This window comes from Patagioenas fasciata, chromosome Z (genome assembly GCF_037038585.1).
Source record: "Patagioenas fasciata isolate bPatFas1 chromosome Z, bPatFas1.hap1, whole genome shotgun sequence".
Taxonomy (NCBI): domain Eukaryota; kingdom Metazoa; phylum Chordata; class Aves; order Columbiformes; family Columbidae; genus Patagioenas; species Patagioenas fasciata.
The window spans coordinates 65250403-65274245 of record NC_092560.1 but is presented as its reverse complement, the minus strand read 5'-3'; the positions used below and the strand labels follow the sequence as shown (position 1 = coordinate 65274245).

Below are 23843 nucleotides of genomic sequence, written 5' to 3'. Positions count from 1 at the left end.
ATAAAAAACAAACATTTTCAAAACATGTTCCTGTACTGTTCTGTAAATGTATTTAATTGTTCTGGCATCCCAGTGCGTCTGAGAATTCCATTTAATTTTAAATTATTTTTCTCTTCAGATAAATAGTGGCCAGCAAGATAAATACTTCAACAGATAGAGAATGGCAGCAATGAAGAACAAAAGATCAAAAAAGAACTAGTAACTCTCTTAATTTTTCTGAAAATCATCCTCTCTCTATCATATATCTCTGTGTATAAGATAAAATATTACTGGTGTGAAGTACATTCAAACATTTTAGGTACTCTTGAAGCAACCTTATTTTAATGTTTAAAATGTTTTCCTTTATAAAGTAAAATAAATGCGATTAATAAATCAGCAAAATAGCTACTATAACATTCTCTTATTCAGTTGCTTATTTTATGCATATTCCAGCATTTTCATTTCCATATTTAAGTGTTAGAATTGCACTAACTCTACATTACATTATACTCCCCACCTGATGGCTTTATGTCAAAACCAACCCATTAAATTTTCTGTGTTAAATGACTCCCTGTTATTTTCTTATTTGAGGCTCCTGGCTTTCATTGTTCTTCAATGTTCTCTTCTGCTGCAAGGACTACTTGTAATGTATGAATAGGTTTATTAAGGAAATTGGAGGGAAAGGTTTATTAGATATACCAGTTTATTTACAACCATACATGTATGGCAGACACTGAAAGGTTGTCCAATGATACATCCCACATTTGTCAATTAGATTTCCAGAAGCCGAAGTAGAGGGCTGCTGGTCAAAATTAAGAATTTCTGTTTGTGTGGGCATGTCCAATAATCCAAAAATTTGCTTTAAAGCTCAACAGAACAGTATTACAATGACTGGAGAGGCTCTGGAAGCATGGACAGAACAAACAGCCTGGCTATACTTGGAAGGATTCAGCTAGCCACGTATCAGAGACTATTACTAGCAATTCAACCTTTTCCCTCCCTCTCTAAAGATGCTTTTATTCTGTCATCCTCTTGAAATGTTGCCTTACTCTATATCTAACTGAACATGGTTGGATTTACTACCCAATAGTCTCTTCCAGTGGAAAATTTTAAAGGAGTAATGGAAGAATGTCAATAGTAACTCCTTTTTTATTAGAAAAGGGTGCAAGAAAAAATAAACCACCACCACCACCAGACCTCCATCCAACAACATCCAGTGCAGCAACAGAAAGTAAAAGCTACAATATCACCTGAAGGAACTGAGATGGGCTGGCTGTGGAATGTTTAGTAATATTTTCAAAAGGTTTTTTTTTGTAGCTCCAGCTATGCATAAGAAACTGTACTTGCCATAGGCACTGAGGTTCACAGACAAGTGGATAATATGATTAAATATGGCAAATTTATGAAAACAAATGAAAAACAAACAAACAAACAAACAAACAACTGAATCCTACCAGGCCCCATGCTTGGTTAATCCACTGTGTACAAGGTGGCCTGTTACACGATGCAATGACATTAAGTCTTTGTGTCCAGTCACAGTAGCCGCCTTCTGGGCAACAGATACTTCGCTTTTGCTGGCCACCACCACATGTTCTCAAACACTAACAAAAGAGGTGCACAAACCCGGGAGGAGAGAGATGGCAATAGATGAAAAATGCAAAACAGATCATACAGACAGTAAGAAATCATCTCAGTTTAGAAATGTGGAGCCACAGGTAAAAAAGCACCATGTCACTGATCAACGTGATTTAAAAGATGTAGAGGGTATCCTGCATACCAAGTCTTACAGCCCAGATACGAAGAAAAGCTTTACACTGAGGTATTTATTTAATTGTATGCTTGGAAGGAAACAGGGAAGAAGATATTATTGGTCAAAAAAACTTGGTAAAAGGCTTCTCCTGACATGTATTAATGCAAGGAATATAGAACAGCACAGAAGAGACAAGAGGCAACACAGAACTGTTCATGCAGCACCACCAGCAAAAGTAACTTCCCCAACAGGAATGAGATTGGAGCGTTAATCCTGCACATGTTTGCAGGATTAATCTGCTCTATTTAGTGAAGACACCATCAATTGATGAGATCCAACATCTGATTTTAAGGCAACTGGACACATTAAGATTCATCCAATGTATACAATAAAAGCATCATACAAAGACAGTGACCCATGTTACTTTTTAAGCATTCTTTTGTCCGCAATTGATTAGTCTATTATTACCCACCAACTAATTTTTCTACTATTATTCATTAGGTCTACAGTAAAACATTGAAATACACAAAAAAATTTCTACTCTGACATGAAATAAGGCACCGAAGGTGCCAGATAGACTTTGAATAATGCTTTGTTCCTATCCTACAAGGAATTGCATCCCTATGGATAGAGGACCAGAGCTGACATCTGATAAATTAACCTCTTCAGTCCCATTCTGTCCAGTATCCTCAGCATGAAGACAAATGCCAGGGTTGGACAAATGGTTTTGTAAGATATCTGAGTGCCAAGCAAGCACAATCATTTGGCTAATTTTATTTTTCAACCCTTTCTGACTGCTCTGACAGGAAACCCTGCACGCTTTATATAGGATGAGGTCTCCTCCTTATTGCAGGTGTGACTTTGCAGGTGTGACTTATAGTGGCCTGTAAGGAAGCAATGTGATCACCCACGGTGCTACAAACATTGCAGTGCTTTCTCAAAAGCTGCTTTTAGTGGGGAAAAAAAAAAAGAAACACACTAAAATGTAATCAGATCACATGCTTTAACTGACATAAATACGTGCCTGGAGTGACACAAAAGTCTGATTTATCTTACGTCTGACCTCAGTTTCTGGCCCCATAAAATTCCAGCCCAAAAGTGTGAAGGGAAAGTCTAAACTAATCATAATGAGAAAGCAACATTAAAATGGCAGCAAAAGGGATTAGTTCAAAGGAATGTTTTGAGGTGTGGTAATCGACAGTTCTACCTGTGTGTCACATGCAATCCTAGGCATGACTATGGGAAGTTTTATGAACATCTATGATAATTTTTACTGTAACCATACACAAGGACTGCAGAGCCTCTGAGTGGTACTGTATGTCCTCCTTTGTGCAAAAGTTTACCTACCAGCAAGGGATCTAACAGTTACTGCTAAGCGACAGCTAATTGCTCATTCCCAAAGCTTCTTTTAAAGAGCAATACCTCATCCCAGGGCTCCACATGCCACTGAAGGCAAGGCTCCATGTTACAGCTCGTGTTGACTTGTGGTTTATATCCGAGAAGCTGGCAATGAAAAGGCCTGAGAAGTCGCTTTTCACGAACATCAGTGCAGTGAACATCTCGGGTCTTGAAGCCGCCATTGCAGTTAGCAGAGCACTGTACAGAAAACAGAAAGGGGCATATCTCCAAATTATGCTCTGCTGAGCAGCTGTCCCTTCCCCAGTCACAGAAGAGAAGAAGGAGGTGCCTGAGCTTTGAACATCCTGACTCAGAGAGGGAATTTCCACTTTAACATATAAACAATCTGTTGTTAGGCTTAAAAACGGTGGTTTTCATCATAGCAAATGAGAACATGCTGGCTAAATATTTCCTTCTCTTCACTGAAATACTCATTAGCAACACGGATACATATTTAATTAAGAAATCCTGCAGCTATTTCCAAGAATGTCATAGTGAAAGAAGCATAATGCAATAAATACAAAACCAAAATCCTGTATGCAGGGGAACGGTCAGTTCTTTAGTTTTTTCTATGGGAGATAGGGAGTGTGGGAGGAAAGAGGCACAGCTGTGTGAGCTGATTTCTCGTTCAGTGCTGGAAGAGGTAGGTGTCCATGGCAGCAGATTGCTCAGGCTGGCAAAACTGCTCCTCCTCTTCATCCACAGACTTGAGTCCCTGCTACCTCTGGGAGACAGTAGACTCAACCCATACCAGCAATTCACACTCTAACTTACCTCGCTCCTCCATGGCATCAGAAGGATCCATAACCCCAGAGCAGCTTGGGCATGAGAGAATGGGACAGAAGAGAAAGACGCCCTGAGACTCACTCACAGCCTGTGAAACCCCTTCTCAGCTTGGAGCACTGCTGGTGAGCCAAGCGAGCCCTTCCAGTCCCATGTTTCTCCCCAGAGCTTGCTCCAAGGTCTCATGCAGCAGCATCAGCACCCACATATTTGAGGGTGGTAAAACACTGGCCCAGGCTGCCCAGAGAGGTGGTCAATCCCCCATCCCTAAAGACATTCAAGGCCAGGCTGGATGGGGCTCTGAGCAACCTGATCTAGTTGAAGGTGTCCTTTCCCCTTGCAGGGGGCTTGGACCACATGACCTTTGAAGATCCCTTCCAACTTAAACTATTCTATGATTTTGTGATTCCATATGAAAGCCCAGGACCTTTCCTGCTGCTGAGGAAGAACTCAATTTTCTACCCCAAGGATAAGGACAAATAAACATTTAATTATTTTGTCTTCATCCAGAACTAAAGGGAATACTGCCTACACTACTGAATAACCCCGGATCACCTTTCATCTTCACCAGCCTGATGCAATACAACAACTGATGCTGTTCTCCTTTGCATAAATAACCATTATTCCGTGGAATAACGAACCTGAGTATAACACTTCCCCAGGGAGATGAAGGATGGCTGGAAGGGGAATCTTTGCTCTCGTTCACAGAAGTTTCTGTCTCTCTCTGCACAGAGTCAATGGACAGAAGTGACTGTGCAAGAAAATAAGTACACACAGCCCCAAAATATGTGCAAATTATGTTTGTTATCAAACTCAGACTCTAAGAAGTATGAAGAACCTTTCTTTTAGGGGAGGGTAAGAGTTAGATGAGAGTAAAGGAACAGAGAAAGCTCTCATACAGTAGCAGGGGAATACAGCCATCTTGCTGTGCTAAGGTGCCTTAAAAAAGTTTGAAACAAATAATGAGACAAAAAATTGTCACCTGAAAAAGCTAACAAAAACACAGTCATTTTTATATATGAAATTGTAATTAGTTTGTATAGTTCAGTTGCTGAAAAATAAGGGTGGCGAACACAACAGAAATCCGTTAGGAAAAGCCATTTTTTTCAAACTGGCCTTATAAATGGACTGACACTTTAAACCTTCTGTTTCCTGTAGTATTTTATCATTAAACCTGATTTCTAGCTATTTTCTGAGACATAACTGTCAACCACTTGTTGCAAGTACAATTACATTTATGAAGAAAAAGTGAAGGTGAAATATGCCCTACTGCAACTGCGACTGCAGAATGTGTATGTATCATTTAAAATAAATTTCGAAGGCTTAAATGTTGTTATGTAACGGCTTGGCCTTGCCTGGACTTTTAAAAAGGCATGTATTTAATGTAAAAATCAATTCTATGTCAAAGAGCTCAATAATATAACAAGTTTTGTAACTACAACCTTTCTTGCAGACTCTTATCTGTATCCATCTGCCCTCTAGTCCAATGACAACATTGTCAGCAGAAAAAATATATACTGAGAATGTTTGAGAGATCTGTCTTTTGCTTTACTAAATCAACATTATCTCAGATAGAATTTTGTAGTTTTTCTCTTTTGAGTCTTGAAAAATAACCCACTGTTTGAAGCCCAAATTTTAGACATTGTTGAAACAAAATGCAACAAGCTTCAATAAGTCACCAAAATCCTTCCATCAGTTCATGACACATCTTACAATACTAAAAAAGAACTCAAATGCAATTCCTTGGGTTCCAATTACCAACATGGACACTCTCCTGTCTCTTGTCCAGGCCTGTGGACATAACAAGGATCAAATAAGACACTAGACATAACAATCATTCTTGCCAGTATATTTTTCTTCAGTAATTGTAATGTAAAACTTTGAACTTACATGAATGGGGAACAGACCACGTCACATAGGAGACTAATATCCACTGGCAAGGGTGAACAAGAACGTGCCAATTTGCTCTCCCAAATTCCCACCTGCTTTTTAAAATTAGGATATGTCTTTGGAGGCAGAGATCAAAAAGAAGTCACATGCAAATATGTAGAACTTTGCCCTAGGATCTTCATAAAATATGGATGAGAAGCCCTACTTCATCTTTAGATGCAAGAGTTAATGATCATGACCCCCATACAGGAAGAACAAAATTCACAGCAGATGTCTTTCCATAAATAACTTAGTCAGGAAATTAGTAAATTAGTGCTGAATGATCAACTGGGAATCATGTATGCGCTCACTGAGTAAATAATTATTTTTAAAATGAAGTATTTAGAACTCCCTACTCTTCAAAGTTAGCAAGTTTACTGTTCACAGACAGCTCTGAATGAAGTTACCTTGCTCCAATTTCCTGTTTTCCAGCTAGCGCATGGGCGGAGATAGCATTTTCTTGCAGTATCAGGCTTTTTCTTGTGCTGACAGTGAGATGTGTTTCCGCTGCTGCACTCCACGTGTCTCCAGAAAGCCCCCATTCCACAGGTGGTAGAGCACTGCACAAGGATGAGAGGATAGTCCAGAGGTAAACTCAAGATTAAGCAAATAACTCTAGAAACAATCCAGAGACCTAAATAAAAACTAGAGCCATTTTAGATGACCTAGATTATCTGAGATATCCCAAAAAAGATTAAAAATTAACCTAAATCTTACTTAAGGTTATGAAGGAGGGCTTTTTGCTGATTTGTTAAGAAAACACCAATTCTGATTTATAACAGGCACTGCTCTTCTTCGGCAAACTCCCTGCTTACTGAGACATTCTGAATCTGTATCAGCTGTTCCACTGTTTCCTTCTGTGATCTTTTGGGATCCAATGCAAAATGCCATTGCATCTTATCTTCATCACTGTTTCCTCTCTATCCCTAATACTGTTGATTAAATACTCAGCAAATTGAGTGCGTGATGCTGAAAATCTGAAATAAATTGTGTGAGACTCTTCAGAAAATTGTTCAGGAAAAGGAGTTTTGAAATGAAAGATTCAGAAAATGGCTGTTTCCAACATCTGGGAGGGTTTTAGTGTCTGAGGTAAGAGAATATTCACCATGCCGGTCCAGATCCCAAGAATGCACATTCTTCACTGAAAGTCACCTTCACTATATTCTGAAGCAAGAAGAGGTGAAAAGTGGCTGGAGACACCCATTTACCTTTTTCTCCCTTAAAAAGGGTGGGACAGTGAACTATACACATAGGGTCAAATCCACACATGTCAAAGAGCCTGTAGCTAGCATGACAAACAGCATCAATAATCTTGGATTAAGACTGCTTAGTAATGAAGAAAGCGACTGCTATTGTGTGGTTTGAACGACCTAAACAGAACTGGGAGAGTTTAATAGGGAAAGCTGAGTAAGTGTTCCCAGGAAGGCAAGCAAAGCTAAGTTGAAGCTAAGACCATTGAAGACATGAAGCTGTTACCAGATTCAATCAGAAAAATGGAAAAATGTGTAAGGGTCACAGCAAAGAATTTTTTAAAAACTGCACATTATGAAGAGTACAAATCTCCAAGGCACCTGCAACATGCCATCTCCAGCTTCCGAGATTCCCAGGACATTTGACCAAGAGGCCACAAAGATCCTGCTAAAGGATCATTCAGGAACCAGGTCTTTCTCCTGTCACAGTAAATGTCTGATACAGTGGGAAGAGGTGCAGGCAAATTTTCATGACCAATAAGAGGTGTAGAATGAGCAGATCTGGTGGTAATGGGGTATCTTTGGTAGCCAGAAAGCTCTTAGAAAATGACAGCCCAGAACCATCCAGGAAAGTGATAAGAAAGAAATTAAAAGTTACAGAGGCAGCAATGTCATTCAGCACCGTTTTGCCCTACTCTAATTAGCGCTCTCCCTTGGGAGGTGTCAACAGTGTCAAGGGACATGTCACACCATTCTATCTCAGTAACTATCACTATTTTTGGGCACTAGTATAGACACACTCTAAAGAGCAAAGAAATGTCAGAATATTGGCAGTTGCTAAAAGAGAAAGATGGAAAGCATAGCAAAAGATGTGGCATAGGTAGATGTGGCAGTCTCGAAATATCAATGCCTTGGAGAGATGTCATTTAAAAACAGACACAAAGTTTTACTAAGGACAGGTAAACAGAAAAAGCAAAAATAAAGTCAGAAAATTGTAGACAAAAATAAAATAAAAGTAATGAACAACAAGAAAAGGTTCTGTGAATGCTAGAAACAAGGTGGTGGGGGGAGAAATATGAAACTTTTAGTTAATGAGAAAGATAATAGCTGACTTATTTACAGAATCACAGAACGGTTGAGGTCAGAAAGGACCTTTGGATGTCATCTTGTCCACCCCATGGCTCAAGCAGGGCCACCTACATCCAGTGGCCAATTTGGATTCAGAATATCTCCAAGGATGGAGATTCTACAAACTCACTTTTTCACCACCCTTTCTTCTTCAAACTTGGGAAAACAAAACAAAACAAAACAAAACAAAACAAACAAAAACAAAAACTAAACATGCCAGGATTCACATAAAGTTCAGGAAACAACACCTTGAATGAAAACAGCAAAAGATTACTGAAACATTAAGGAATAGTAAAGTTAGACTCATTAAGCATCCTCAAACTGATTTCATCAGTTCTCTGAAACTGAATGTATTGACCTTATCTCAATATTCATTCAAGTACTTTTGAATAATCTTTGAACTGTTTAGAATAATTTTCTTAAAATAGATTGGGAAAGTCCCAGAGGATTAGAGAATAACATCTTTCAAGTTATCTTTAGGAAAAGAAGAAAAGCGGATCTGTGGTCTAACGGTGCACTTCACCTAACTTTACTTCACAAGAAAATACAAAAGCAAATTATTAAACAATCAAGATCAAAATGGTAAATAATAACAGAGATGGTAAAGCAATTAAAAAGTCTGCATAGGCCTATATAGAACAAATTATTCAATTCAATCTAAAATCCTCCTCAGAAAGGGGAACCTGGTTTAATGAATATAGAGAGTCAGTTCATGTGATGCCTTTTTACATGATCTCATAGATCATTCTTCCAGCAAATGATGGAAATATGGTCTACGTGAAATAATTACACGACTAGTGCACAGATAACTGAAAAACTGTAATAAACTGTAATAAAGTGGTCCACGGTAATTCAGTGTCAAAATGAAAAGACATTTCAAACATGGTCCTGTGGGGCTCTATCCAGAGCCAAGCTCTCCTCAGTATTTTCATTAACTAATTGAATGATGAAAGCCAGCATGCACTCACAACATTCACAGATGATGCCAAGTTGGGAGAGTTGGCAGGAATGTTGATGGACACAATCTGAATTCAGAAACATCTCACCAAGTTGAAGAATTGTAAGAAAACAGTAAACTGAAATTCAAAACCGTATGCAAAACCACTACATTTAGGGAGAACTTTTTATACATACATGCATATATACACCCCCCGCCCCCTCCCCAAAACTTAGAACATCTGCTCATCTAGAAATACCACATTAGGGGATCCAGGGTTTACAGTGGACCACAAATTGAATAACTCAAAGTAGGAAGGTTACAAAACAAGACAAATCTCATCCCAACTTTGAGGTAGAAGGTCATATATAAAATAATAGCATTTTTTCCATTTTATTTGCCATGTGTCAGCTATGGCCACAATGAACATCACTGATGAAGAAATAGATGATGAAACTGAAGCTAGCCCAGAGAACAAAAAAGGCATTAGACATTTAGAAAGCACAAGAAAAATCCGAAGAGAACCAGATTGTTTTGTTTAGAAATCAACCCCCAAACCAGCTATTAAGATGACAATTATCTTCCATCGTCTGCATGTAAATAATAGAATCTTAATTTTCAGTACACATGATGTTGACTATGTATATGGAAAATATTTCTAATGGGGATAACGAACAACTAGGACAGATTGTAGCATCTCTGTATTATACAGTTCTGTTTGGGATGTGCTGGGCTTCGGAGCACAACCTTTGCCTGGACTTTCTCTTGGCAGGCTCTTTCAACCAAGCAGATCTAAATGCAGGTCTTTGTGCACATGCAGGAGGAAATGCTTCATTTGTCCCACTTCAACATGGGAAGCTAAAGCCATTCTCACCTGGTTATGGGATGGCACAAGATGAAATGTCAGACTGTCAGTGGTGGTGAAAGAGCAGGGGTCTTACCCACTGTCTGCACCCAGGCAGAGGGCACCAACAGGATCTCAGTGGTCTAGCTGTGTTTTAACTCCACTGCCATGGGATACACAAAGTCATCTCTTGTTGTTCTTTTTAGCCCTGCATTGCCATTAATTTGCATCATGTTAGACAGACCCAAGAGCATATAGGTACAGAGAAACAGACCCTTGATAGCCTTCACCATCAACACTGAGACACAGAGGTAAATCAACACAAGGAGGTTTCAAGATCTGGACCCTCGGCTGTTCTGATTAGCTTCATTAAATAAGGCCATCTGAAAAACGAGGTAACTTGTTCATGTACCAGTCCCTCACTTTAAGTATCATGATTTGAAGCATACAAAATCCATTAGCATAAAAATAACTCTGTTTACGTAAAAATAAAATTTTACAGTGGGAAGGATATTAAATAGAAGTTTGTAAAATGTGAGTGGGTGCCCTGATGACTATATTCTGTAATTACAGTTGCCAGAATTGGTGGCTGCCCAGTCCCCAGCCCTGACCCCAAAGTAACTACTGTCTCAGACACAGCAAGGCAAGAGCACAGAAACCTAACACTTAAAAAGCCTGGTGCTGGGTATTGGCAAAGGAAAGTCAACAGCAATACACAAAAATAGTAATCACTTATCTGAGACCCTAAATGCCTTTGCAATCTATATTGCTCTTGCACAGTAAGTAGAAGTTACCCAAGTATTATAACCATTCAGCAATAATCAGTGATCAGGTGAAACTGGTAGAAGTCCTCACCTTTCAGATCAAGTATCTTCCAAATGCTTTACATCTCAATAGAGTTTTCAAACTCCCTGTAAGCTGTACTTGTTTCATTTACTGAAATGGAAAGACAGTGCTTTTGAAAGTGAGTATTACAGGATGTTAACATCTGTTCTGATTGAATTTTGTCGCCTTTAGAAATTAAAAACGTTCATTTTGGCACAGCCATTAATACAGATAAAATGGCCGTTCATTTCTACATTCAAACAAGACATAGTATGACACTGTAATTATCAGCTGCTGGATCCAAAGAATACTGTACAACCACAACCACTGACCTGACAATTTTAATTTCTACGCCAACAAGACAAAATGCTTTTACTTTATCTGCTGCTGCAACCCAGTTCCAACTCACAATCACCTAAATTTCTAAGGTGCACAACTCCATATTACAATGTCTTCCCAAGGGCATGTGCTGGACAAATTACAAATGCTGGATATACCAGCTCAACTTTGGACTAATATCCTTGCTTTGTAGATTCAAACTGGTTTTACCAGGCTGAATGCTGCTCTGAGTTCAGAGCCATTTGCTTAATGGTGGATACAAATGTTGATGGTTGGATGAGATAGAAATGCACCACAAAAATCTGTTACGTTAATAGCCAACTAAAAATACGTTTAAGTATCCATGGTATTTATATGCTTCATACAGTACAAAAACTAGCTTACCTACATGACACTGGTCACGTACTGAGTTAGAAAACATATAATTTAGAGAGAAATGATATGTAAGTGAAGGTTAGAGCATAATAGCACATCTACAGCTCACTTGCATTATGTACTTATTTGGTAATACAAGCATATTCATGTGGTGCCTGCAGGATTCATCTAACAGCTTCATTTTTTGCTGTGCTCTAAAACCAAACTCTTGGGATATTTCTAGTTATAGTAAAACCTGAATGTCATGTCCCTGGAAGAGGAACAGAATTAGAATTAGAAATGAACAGGATAGGATAGGATACAACAGAATATTTCAGTTGGAAGGGGCTTACAACGATCATCTAGTCCAACTGCGTGACCACTTGAGGACTGACCAGAAGTTACAGGAGGTTTTTAAGGGTTTTGTCCAAATGCCCCTTAAGCACTGACAGGCTTAGGGCATCAACCACCTCTCCAGGAAGCCTGTTCCAGTGTTTGACCACCCTTTAGGTAAAGAAATGCTGCCTCATGTCCAGTCTGAACCTCCCTGATGTAGCTTTGAACGTTTCCCATGTGTCCTGTCACTGGATCCCAGGGAGAAGAGCTTAGCATCTCCCTCTCCACATCCCTGCCTCAGGAAGCGGTAGAGAGCAATGAGGTCCCCCCTCAGCCTCCTTTTCTCCAAACTAAACAAGTCCAAAGACCTCAGGCACTCCTCACAGGACATCCCTCCAGCCTTTCCAACCAGCTTTCTTGCCCTCGTCTGGACACAGCCAAGGATCTTCACATGCTCATTAAATGGTGGGCCCAGAGCTGCACACAGTGCTCAAGGTGAGGCCACACCAATGCTGAATCCAGCAGGATAATCCTCTCTTCTGACCACTGGTTATCCCATGTTTGGTGCTCTGCAGGATGGGGTTTCCCTCTTGGCTGCTGATCATGTTGAGCTGCTGTCGACCAGCACCCCCAGGTCTCTTTCTGCAGGGCTGCTCTCCAGCCACTCCTCTCCCAGCCTGTACTGGTGCCCAGCTTTGCACTGTGCTGGGTGCGGAATCCAGCATTTAGAGTTGTTACATTTCATCGCATTAATCATTGCCCAGTGCTCCAGCCTATCCAGATCTCTCTTCAAGGCAACTTGTCCCTCAAGATAGTCAACAGCACCTCACAGTCTCAATCATCAGCAAACTTGCCACTGGTGCACGTAATTCCTGCATCCAGATCATTGATAAAAATATTCAGTCCTGGAATTAAGCCCTGAGGAACAACACTGGTGATCCATCACCAGCCAGATGTAGCCCCATTCGCTACAGCCCTTTGAGCCCTGCTGTCCAGCCAGTTCTTCACCCAGCACACTGTGAACCTGTCCATCTCTCTGCTGGACAACTTGCCCTGAACAATGCCATGAGGGACAGTATCAAAAGCCTTACTAAAAAAATTACATCTGCCACCTTCTCTTCATGCACTAGGGGAGTGACCATTTTAAGAAGGATAGTAAATTAGTCAAACAGGATTTTCCCTTTGCAAGCTCATATTGACTGTGCCTGATGATTGCATAGGTCTTTAAATGTCTGTCAACAGTACCCAGTATAAACTTCTCCATAATTTTTTGCAGGAACTGAGGTTACACTAACAGGTCTGTAGTTCCCTGGGTCTTCCCTCACACCTTTTTTGTTAATTGGAATAACAACACTGGCTGGCTTCCAGTCAGTACGGATCTCCCCAGACTCCCAGGACCTTTGGTAGATGATTGAGGGGTCCTGCCATAACATCAGCTAGCTCCTTCAGTACTCTGGGCTGGATCCTATCCAGCCTTATGGACTTGTTCATGTTCAGTTGATAAAACTGGTCCCCTACAATTCCAGTGTCCAGTTTTGCAGAATTTTACAGAATCCATAAATACAGCCACATTCTATGTAAGCAATCTAATATTAGATATTCCAAGTTACCGTTTTTTTGTGTGTGTAACAAGTATTTTGAATGTATGATACTAATTTCAGATAATCATGACAAACTAATAAACTTTATTTCCTCAGCACTGGTTCAGACAGCTGCTCACAGTCTCTCATTTCTTAGGAGTTAAAAATAACTTACCTCACTCCAGTTGCCTACTATCCAGTAGGCATCACCAGGCAAACTGTTGGATGTTATGAGGTGGCTGTTTTCTGTGATGTTCATGAAAACACCCCCAGATCTTGCACTTTGGTTTCTGAGAGGATGCTTGAGAGCTGTCAATTGTGTGGTGGAGGTGATGGTGTCAAGTAGCTTCATTTCTCTTCTGTTGTTGGTCTGGTCTCTTGGTACAGGAGCAAACACTGTGGGCATTACTGTGACCGATGCTTGTGGTGTAGTTACTTCTACAACAGGTGCATCGACTTGCAGACTGATAAAGTTTGCTGTTGTTGGAAATGCCAACCCTTGTGCTCCTCTGCTAAAAGGAAGGAGTGTAGAAGGGCCATGGTGATGAGATGCTAGAGAGGGCCGAGAAGTCACGCTCTCATTTTGAAGGACAGGAGAGCTGGGATCTGGGGTTGTGCTCCTGGTTCTGACTTCAGGACTGAGTTCTGTGCTGTAAAGGAGATCAATTGATTTCTCACTGCTTCCCACTGACCCATCAATGTCATCAGATTCTTCAGTTAAGTAATCATAGCTGGAAGTTATTTCTGGACTACTGGTAAAAGAGGAGACAGGAGTGTACTCACTTCTTTGCACCTCATTCTCTACAGTAGAAACTAGTTCACTTTCAGACATATTTTCAGCATGCCTTATAATTTCAGGACTTAAGCTATTACGAAAAGGCCGTGAAGTAGTATTTTGGTATGAATTATTTTCAGTAGAAACAACTGGATAATTGTAAACATCACTTGGTTCAGCAAAATTGTTTTGTAATGTTTTGTTGGCTGTTCCTTCTTTTTCTGAGACATTGCCCAAACCAGAGGATGTAGTCAAACCAGGAGTTATGCTTTCAGATGTGGGTATTTTTGTTGTTGTATGGGACCTGGGGCTTGGTGTGGATATTCTGTGAGGTGGACTCTGTTCAGGATTAGTGGTTGTTTTTCTAATTATGATCCTTCCTCTTCTGGGTACCAGTGGGGGTATCAGAAATCTTCCAGCAGAAGGACATTGCTGGAGACCACACAGGGCCTTAGAGTTTGGTCTCTTGGAAGTATCACATGGCTCATCGTTATTTTTGGCACAAGTGACATTACGAGTCCTTATTCCACCACCACAAGTAACTGTGCACTGCAAACAAAACAGATTTAATATATCTTTTCCCTTCATTCTGCTGCACATATCAATAACAAGAAGTATCAGATGGCGTCTGTTTATAGTAAAGAAGCATCATTATAAATAATCAATAAGAAAGGTTTTATTGAGGAATAAGCCCTTCATTCTAGTGATGTTCTGCTATCATGGGGCATTTTCCAAATTTTTATAAGAGTAAATGTCACCTTGGGGAAAGAACAGTGTAAAAAAGACTACCCGATAAAATCAAAATATGAAAGTAATATGCTAGAATTTGATTTCTTCAATGAATCACAAAAGTTATTTAGCCAATACCTTTTCCATAACAGTTATAAAAAACATCCTAAAACCCTGCCATCAAAACCATATCTGACTGGCTCAGTGTCAGCTACTCACAGTGCCACAAACCCACTCTGATCATCCATGCAGCCCACAGATCCTTGTTTACTTTATGAAATGGATTTTTCATTAAGTCTCAGTGCAATCACCACATGCTGCCAGGGCTGCTAGCACGTCTCTCCTAAATTACAGACTACTGGAAGTAATTAATCTGGCTTCTATTAAATAGGAGAACTGTTGTGTATGAAGGGTGCTGGAAGCTAAGGAGACCCAGTTTTTTTGTGATGTTTTCCATCCTCAGTCATGACGACACAGCCATGCCTTCAGCAGCTGTTGCTTTTTAGAGCTAGTCTAGGTCATTGGGCAGTAGATACAACAGTACCCTTGTGTTGTTAACACCTGTCACTCTCTGTTGCTAACATCTGTAAAATTACATCAGCTCTGCAGCAACAGGTACAAGGAGGAAATCAGAGTGACCTCGAAGTAGATAAGTTAATTAGCTGTTCTGTCTGTCCTCCTTGCACTTCCAGCTATATAGCACATTTAAAGTACTCAGAGCTATGCAAGTTTCCATCAGCTGCAATTTGACCTCTGAAAGTTATTCAGTAAAGAATTTTGCTTATTGAGGAAAATAGCAACTATTATTTTGCTACTTACACAGAAATAACAACACACTTACTTCGTCAGACTTTGCCACTTGGATGATTCAGATTAGCATTCATGTGAGTTAAAAGGAACATCCAGTCTCATTAATTTTTTGGGGTAATGGCTGCCTCTCGCAATTAGCTTTGAAAATCTCTGCTTTAGATTATGACCATGTATTAAAAAGAGATTTCGGAACAGCTACAACACTCTGTCCTCATTATCCTCATAATTAAGTACATTCAGTTGGTAAGATACAGCATGATTTTCTAATAGCCAGATAAGTTCAGAGCAAAAGGAAGTTTTGCCTGTGTAAAATCTCATCCTTACACTCAACAACAAAGAACATTCTGTAATTACAAGTCTCCTAACAATCCTGTGATTTGTGCAGGAAAAACAGTCTGTCCTATGCTCCCTTCTCAGTTTCTACAGGTATAGAAATTGATTTTTGTCAATAACCTTCAAATATAATCCAACAACACATGAGCATGGGCTGTATTCTGTAACAGCATGCTATTTCTATATAATCATTCTGCTAGCCATTGACTCTCAGTCTATTTTTTCACACGTAGTTAAAAAGTGGTGACTACTCAGTTCACAAAACAATCAACATTCAGTGTTTGTGAGCAGCATAAACTGAATTAATACTGTCACAAAATTCAGTTAGGTCATTATCTGAATCTGGTCTCAAGCACAATAGTGAGTTTGGTTAAAAAAAAAAAAAAAAGAAAATTAAAAAAAAAAAAAAGGAAAAAGAAAGGAGAGGAATTTTCCAAGAGGAAAGTCTTCGGAGTTTCGAAAAATACAGTACACTTAATTTTTGTTCACGTCCAAAGTGGAAAATATTTGCTGTGCATTTGTTATTATGACTGTCAGCTACACTGATAACTAAACTGCCTATTTGTGAGATGAACCATGAGTAAGTCTTAGTAAAACAGAATCAGAATAAAACCATTTTAAATTTTTACATGACTCAAAACCTGCTTTCCTTCACAGAAGAAATATCTTGGTGCATTTTTAGTTTAGGGGACCCTGAATTCTCCTTGATTTCAACGGAAAGTGAAGTTGTGAAGCAGCTGCAAATACCAGCATCCTAATCTAAAGGAACCTAAGAAGCATGAGGTCCTTCCACAAACTAAAAACTATGACAAAGCACAACAAATGTGTGCTCCTTCTTAAAACTAACAAATATTGCAGCATATATTGCAGTTTATTTAAAACATTTAGTGTACTGCAGTCATAATTTTGATGACCTGAAATTCTGCAGTTCATCAGCTGCCAGTGAAATAACTGTGCAATATTTAATGAACTCTTGAAGAATGCACAGACATTCCAGTGTTTGTCAAGGTTCCAGACTAATACTAGAAGTGGAAAGCTTGCATGCTGTGGCAAAAACATCTGGTCCTCAGCAGTGATGAGTGTTGCATAGGTGTTTGAGCATGCAAGCACTCTCTTCTACAGTTCCAAAGGCTCTGCAAGCCAAACCCCCAGAAACAGCTAACATGCAACAGTTGCTGAGGTACGTAGGAAGCAGTGCAGCTGTTCTTTCTCTGCACAAAGGATTTGTGAAGGCACGTTAACAAAAAAAACTTTTTGAAAAGACAAAAAAGCAGATTATTATTTCTCTCTGCTGACTGTAACAAGTCTTTTGGAAAAAAAAAAAAAAAGTTCAAAATTCAGTTGACATGAATGTACCTCAGTCCAGTTGCTCACTGTCCAGTCAGATGGGCACAAGACATCTCTGTTGCAAGACAAATGAGTCTTTGGTTTGAGCAGGTGCTGGCAATCTGTAGCCACCAGCACCTGCTCATCAGATCCCACTGTCTGGATGCAAAGTACAGTTCGCTTCTTCTGGCCTGTCGGGCCACAGGTAGTTGAACATTTCTGCCATTCTCCTGCCCACCACCTGAAAACCAGGGGGTTAAGAAACATCATCATAACACAATCTATCACAAGCACATAAAGGAAAAAGTCAGAGACCAGAAAAAAAAGCACCAGTAATTTCAATCCTGGGTTCAGATATACACTTTTCATATTCAATCCAGGTCACTCAAACTTTCCTATCTGCCTTGTGCTCTAGTACAAGCCAGTCACTGAGGGACACAGACTTCGAGACAGCAGCAGACACTCTGATTATGTTTCTATAACACATTAAGAACCCACTGAGTAGACAGAGTTTCAAATTCAGATTTGAGGAACTGCTGGGAAGTTTAGTCATCTATTTAGTCTATCCTATTGCTTATCTTTGTATTGTTACCTCAGTACAAAAAGAGTTAACAAATGAAAATCACCAGAGGGCCCGTAACTACAGCAGGGAGGTGGAAATGGTCCCCTCACACATGTCTATGGAAGTGCTCAAACTGTCCCTGTGTCATTTCCAGAAGAGGAAGCAGCAAGGCACCCTTAATATCTGGTTTAACTTAGTCTTTCCCCAGCTTCATCCACATCTTTCTTTTCATGCTGACATAAAGTGGGTCAAATATCTGCATACCTGCCATCTATGATAATAAAGGAGGGCAAATACTTCTGGTTTTCTATTTGAGAAGCATTGTCGTCAACTGTGAATTCTGCCATCTGCCTAAAGATTCCTCTTTATACTTAACCCAACAAACCACGTGTGTTTTTCTGTCCAGTTTAGAGTAACCTGGGCAAGAATATAGCTCCAAACTGCTGTATAAGAAATCAGGCCCAGCTATGAACTCTGTGCCACAAAAGCTCCTCTACAATATTACTTGTTCCTGGGTTTTAAAGCAGGTCATGACAAAGCCTTACATTGGAAACAAAACAAGGATATATTTAGAAAACACCCTTCTATGCAGAAAGATTGAAAAATTTGGTTTTTGCTTACAACTACAATTCCATTGTATTTTTTTCCTTCTAAGACTAATGAACTTCTCATTCTGTTAAATACACCAAAGATCAATGTCCTGATTTATTACAGATTTTACTCCTCCTTTTGTCTACCATCTTACTGCATTTCTAGCTTCTTCAGTTTGCTTACAATCCTTTTCCTCTTTCCTCTGTAGTTTCCATGTTTCTCTTCTGTTTCCTGATTAATTTATTCTCCAACTGCAAATGAGCTGTCACTGATGTGGAAGGCACTGATAAGGCACTTTCCTAATAATTTGAAAAAAAAAAAAGACTCAGAGCAATCAAGCTATGCACACAGCTCATTTGTGCAACCATCTGGTCTTCTCTGGAGTACCTACACCTATATTCCTTTTTTTTTAGTTATGTATACATACTTCATTTCCTTTTAAATTACTCTATAAGCCCTTTGGGGCACTGACTGTTTTGCTACATGCTCTTGAATACAGTGAGGCCTCTGGACATTGCTGTCGTGAAAGAAAAAAATATTTTTCTCCTTCTCCTGCCTTTCTTTTTATTGTTTCTTGCTCTTCCAGGCTTCTGCAAACAGCAATGGAAAACTAACAAGTGGTTAAAGAGAAAAAGCGCATGCACCTCAGCAGAACACAGCAATAAAAAAGAGAAATATATATTATCGCAACCTGAATCCAGCAATTTGAGGGTTGTTTTCATCCATTGCATCTTCTTTCCAATTTTATCATCTCTAGTATTTTGCAAATTGCTGACACCTTGGCACAAATGCAACTCACAGTATGTGAATTGCCCTATTAACTTCAATGGGACCAGATAGTGTATTTCAAGATACAGACATGCTAATCTGACACCACCTCCCTCACTGTTTTCAAATGGCTCTGAGTGAAGGTTCAGTAATTTGCAGGTTTAAATATGGAACTCCTAGCAATAAATCACCAGAGCCTGCTACAGAACCTATCTTGATCAGCAGTAATGGTGCATGATTCATTACTGCACGCAAAATATTTTTAAAAAGTCATGGAAGAAAGCAAGGTGATCTAAAGTTTGGAAATGCCAGAATTAAGATTTTATCCTATTGCAACTTTATGGTCAATCTTAAAGCTACATTTAGCCATGTAACTTTTTCTATAGAGTACTTCCTCATTCAGTGCAGGGACCAGATGGTACTGGTGAGTGAAGCAGTTAATTGCCCAGCATTTTGCTTACCACACACACGTCAAAAAACTTGTTTCGACCGAACGTTTATTCTTTTCAGTAACTAGAGTTTATGATGGTGCATTTTGCATGTTTGCATTCTAGGGTACATGCACATGTCTTAAACATGCAAGCATGAGAAACTTAACATGGAATCACACGCACTCTTGTCTCTCCATGGTGTCCACTGAGGACTTCTGAACTGCGGCAAGAACTGCGTGAAGAAAGGCAAAGCAAGGACAACAGGACATCTACCATTCATTTATCTTTGCTGGTACAGGGTGCCCCAAAGCAGGTTGTGGACCACACAGCGGGTAGCAGCGCCCACGTGACTGCTTTGCCAAATACTTTTTATCTTGAAGCTCCCGCTGTCTCCTCACACTGCAGAGACATAACCAAAACTGGGAGTGACTGCTGAGCACACATCCAAAATTGACACAGCAATTTGAGATCCAAACATTTGGCTTCTGAGTTGAAATGACCAAGCTGTTCGACCTCTCAGCTGTAAGCTGAAGAATGTAGAGCAGTGCCAGACAGACTTAGCTTTGGGCAAGTGATAAGCAAGGCTTTGTTTACATCACACATATAGAGAGATGCTTGGTAAAGAAAAGGACATAGGGAAGAAAAACAGTAGGTAGCTGTGCTGATTGTGGTGAGAGACTGGGATGAGCTGGTGGAAACAGAAGCCTGATGGGAGTTGCCATCCAGTACTTGTTCCTGATGGCATCCAGTTCTGGTTTCTGATGGCATTTACCATTACAGCTACTGAGTGGTTCTTACATATTCATGCATCACCTGGGCCCTGCGAGGTGACAGGATTGTCTTATCTCCAGTGGCAGGCATGGCATGGAAAGATTGTGCTGATGAGCAAACAAACAAAATGCATGATTTGGGTAATTAATTTGTCTGAGTGCTAATTTTCCCAAGGTTGTCAAACTAGAGAGCAGTCTGTGCAGTGAAAGCATAACTAACCTCACTTGGTTATCAGCTGCTGCTGTGAGTGCTCAGCTCTTCTGCAGTCTGGCCTGGGAGAGAGATGAGAGAGAAAATCTCATTCCCTCAGGTGGCATTCAGCTGCCTTAAATGAGACCTGTCTCCTTTTCCTACCACACTGAGTTTCCAAGGTCAGTAACAATAAAGGCAGGGCACAATAGCCTTGCTAATTATACAATCCTCATCTATACTCAAATGATGTGTGCTGAATGAGGTATGGATCCTGTTGAAAAAGCAGTAGCATGGGATTCTGGAACCAAAATTTGCTATATTAATGCCTATAGGGCTGAATGTTCCCTCCCTCCCACCATATGTGTCACACCTAAAGACAGACTTGTTTTCTTTCACTGCATATTTCTATAGCATCAGGCACAGCAGATAGCAACAAGGTACTGATTTTCACTCTGTATATTATAATAGAAACAAGATTTCCTGTTATTATGCTTTTGGAGTTTACTAAGCAGTTTGGAAGCAGGACAATAAAGTCACAGCAGAGAAAAAGCAGGAGATCCCAAGTGCTTGTAAAATAATCTATGATTACTCTGTTTAAGCGAGTAGTCAGGTTAAAAAGGCTCTGGGAAATTTTCTTCAGAGAAGAGAGCAAAACTTTTATTTATAACACTATAACTAGCTAAAATCTCGCTCTTTTTCTTCAAGTAGTATCTACTGGTTTTTATCATTAACACTTAGGGACCTAAATACCTGCCTAACAAAGAAACATATAAATGGAAACCATAATACATAATATAATGTGGAATGACTTAAGTTTTATATGAGTGTTTGTATGACATTTTAACTCTCAACTGTTCAGCCATCTTTGTTTTGTTTTGAGCCAACATGTGGCATAGGTGTACTGTGACTTTTAAAATATTTTATTCGTTTTGCTCCAGATTCTTTTAGTAGAAGGTGTGGGAAAAATAAAGGTAGACCAAATCAGCTAACAAACAAGAATGTTAAGACTTGGGCTTCTCAGAAGCTTGTCATTTAAACAGTTTATTATTAACTTCCTGAAACGGATAAATGAGATAAGATCTGGCTCATTAGTAATGTAACTCTTTGCCTGTAGCTACTGTTAAATTATCTAATTCTGATTTAGCATCTAGTTGCTAGTTTCATGGTAGCATGTTTTCCATCTGCAGGACTTAGAAGATCACAGGAGGGAGGGTTATGCAAGATATTTTCCTTCTCAGTTTAGACAGGATATTCCTATAAAGAAACTGGTTCACTGTTAGGAAGCACAAGATCATGTAACAGTTTCATTCCCGTGGCTACAGCACTAACCAAAGGTCCCCCCTCACCAGTGCTATGTTTAATGTCAGTGCCCTCAACTCTAGCACAGAATTTAGCCGTCACTCTACAGAACACTTGTTCTTCAGTTACGCTGCATCATACTATACAGGACAGTCACACCTTTCTGTAGCATTCAGATTTTCTTTAGAACCAACAAACCACCAAACTGCACTATCCATGGGCTTCAAGTGCCTTCTTGCTTTTCAAATGGAGATGCGTAGCCATCTGTCTGGACTAGAGGTGACACATATGCCATGGAAACTAAATATCAACTAAATCCCATGCTGGGACTACAGCCTGGAAGCGAGACCACATCTACAAAATGAAAGGCTTGGGAAGGGTGGATAGGAATCCTTTCTTCACTGCCATCTCTTCCAGCAGAAGAACTTAGGACCATCAACAAAAGCTAGTGAGAACCAGATGAAAATAATTAAAATGAGGCGGTGCTTCACACAGTAGACATTTAAGCCGTGGAACTTCTTGCAGAGGAAGTTGTATGTGGTAGAGGTTGTGGAGGGAGGCTGGACAAGTGCTTGGAAGAGAGGTCCATTGGAGGTCACTGATTAGACAAGCCATAAATGCCTCTGGAAATGCCTCAAATTAAGAAAAGTTAGAAGCTGGAAGAGCATTAGGGATATAATTTATGATTACCTTGTCTTTACTTTTACTTAGCCATGTAGGCCCTTGTGGGAACAACAACTCCAGCTAAAGGGCCTTGGACATATTATACAGAAGTATGTTTTTTATGAGTGTAAGAAGTGATAGCCCAGGCCAGTGAGAATGGTATCTTGGGTCAGAAAACCGCCCCCATAGGTATGATGTGTGAATGTCCTTGGGCCTGGTTTGTGAATGAGTGGGAACGTAACTGAAACAAACATAACATGAGTGTGGTGTGTTTTTAATTGAAAAAACATCTTATGTAACATCTTAGTCCAGGCCCATATCTGTAAATCCTATAAATCGTCAATGGCTAATAAAGAGGGCTTCAGCCTGGCTCAGCTCTCTGCTCTGCCCGGCTCTGTGCCCCTTCCTGAACGAGATCTCTGTCTGTGCATGCATCTCTGCCTGCGTCCCAGTGTGCATCATTTCTAATCACTGCAGGCCCTGCTGGGAGCCAGAACAGGGACTTAGACAGACCCTTGGTCAAACTACTACAGTCACTCTTCTTTTATTAAGAGAAAAATAAATGTACATTGTGGCCCTAGAAGTAAATACATATGGGTTTCCTGCACTGCATTTTGTCAGTATTTTGCTCTCCTCAGGATAACTTGTCCTTTCCTCTACAATGCAGAATGAGCCTGAGAAGCATCAGTCAGGCTGGCAGCCTATTAAGAGTGTTTCTGCATGGCCTGCAGAAGAGCTTGGTTCACATGTCACGTAACTCTAAAACCTGCCCAACAAGGGACAAATTCCACTCCCTCATTTTCAAGAGCAGGTCTGAATAGTGCAGTCAGTTCGAACAAATTGGATAAATTGAGTTCATTTGGAACTTTGTAATAAATGGCATAGTTTATACACGCTATAAATAAAAACCACCACCACACGTGTGGGTAGCCTCAGGCTCTTAACTAGTCAAGTAATTAAAAAGTTTAATCCATCAATTGATTTCCTAGCAATCTACACAGAATTATAGAATGCTGGCAGCTTATGCTTATAAGAGTCATTTATAGAGACTGCAAGTGCAAAGATGTTGCTCCCAGAGGAGGCATCATATACTATTGTGAAGATACTTGGAAACAACTAATAAAACCAACAGCCATGCAGAATTCTTTACATTAATGCTTCATGAAATTCACTGTTGGCAAATGTAACACAATACACTTCAAGGGAATCATTGTAAGGACT

At 39.9% G+C, this 23843-nt stretch overlaps 1 protein-coding gene across 4 annotated transcripts in view; it reads right to left on the bottom strand.

The window, feature by feature from the left end:
• The window catches only part of ADAMTS12 (ADAM metallopeptidase with thrombospondin type 1 motif 12), a 171404-nt gene that overhangs the window by 5518 nt on the left and 142043 nt on the right, over window positions 1-23843 (bottom strand). For 3 of the 4 annotated variants that reach the window (XM_071802790.1, XM_071802789.1, XM_071802788.1), the window contains 5 exons: window positions 17376-17586; window positions 13548-14696; window positions 6247-6399; window positions 3152-3325; window positions 1434-1580 (listed from right to left, as the gene is read on the bottom strand). In XM_071802790.1, coding sequence (XP_071658891.1) covers window positions 1434-1580; window positions 3152-3325; window positions 6247-6399; window positions 13548-14696; window positions 17376-17586 — 1834 coding nt within the window. The remainder of the gene's footprint in view (window positions 1-1433; window positions 1581-3151; window positions 3326-6246; window positions 6400-13547; window positions 14697-17375; window positions 17587-23843) is intronic. The other variant, XM_065861194.2, reaches the window with a different exon arrangement.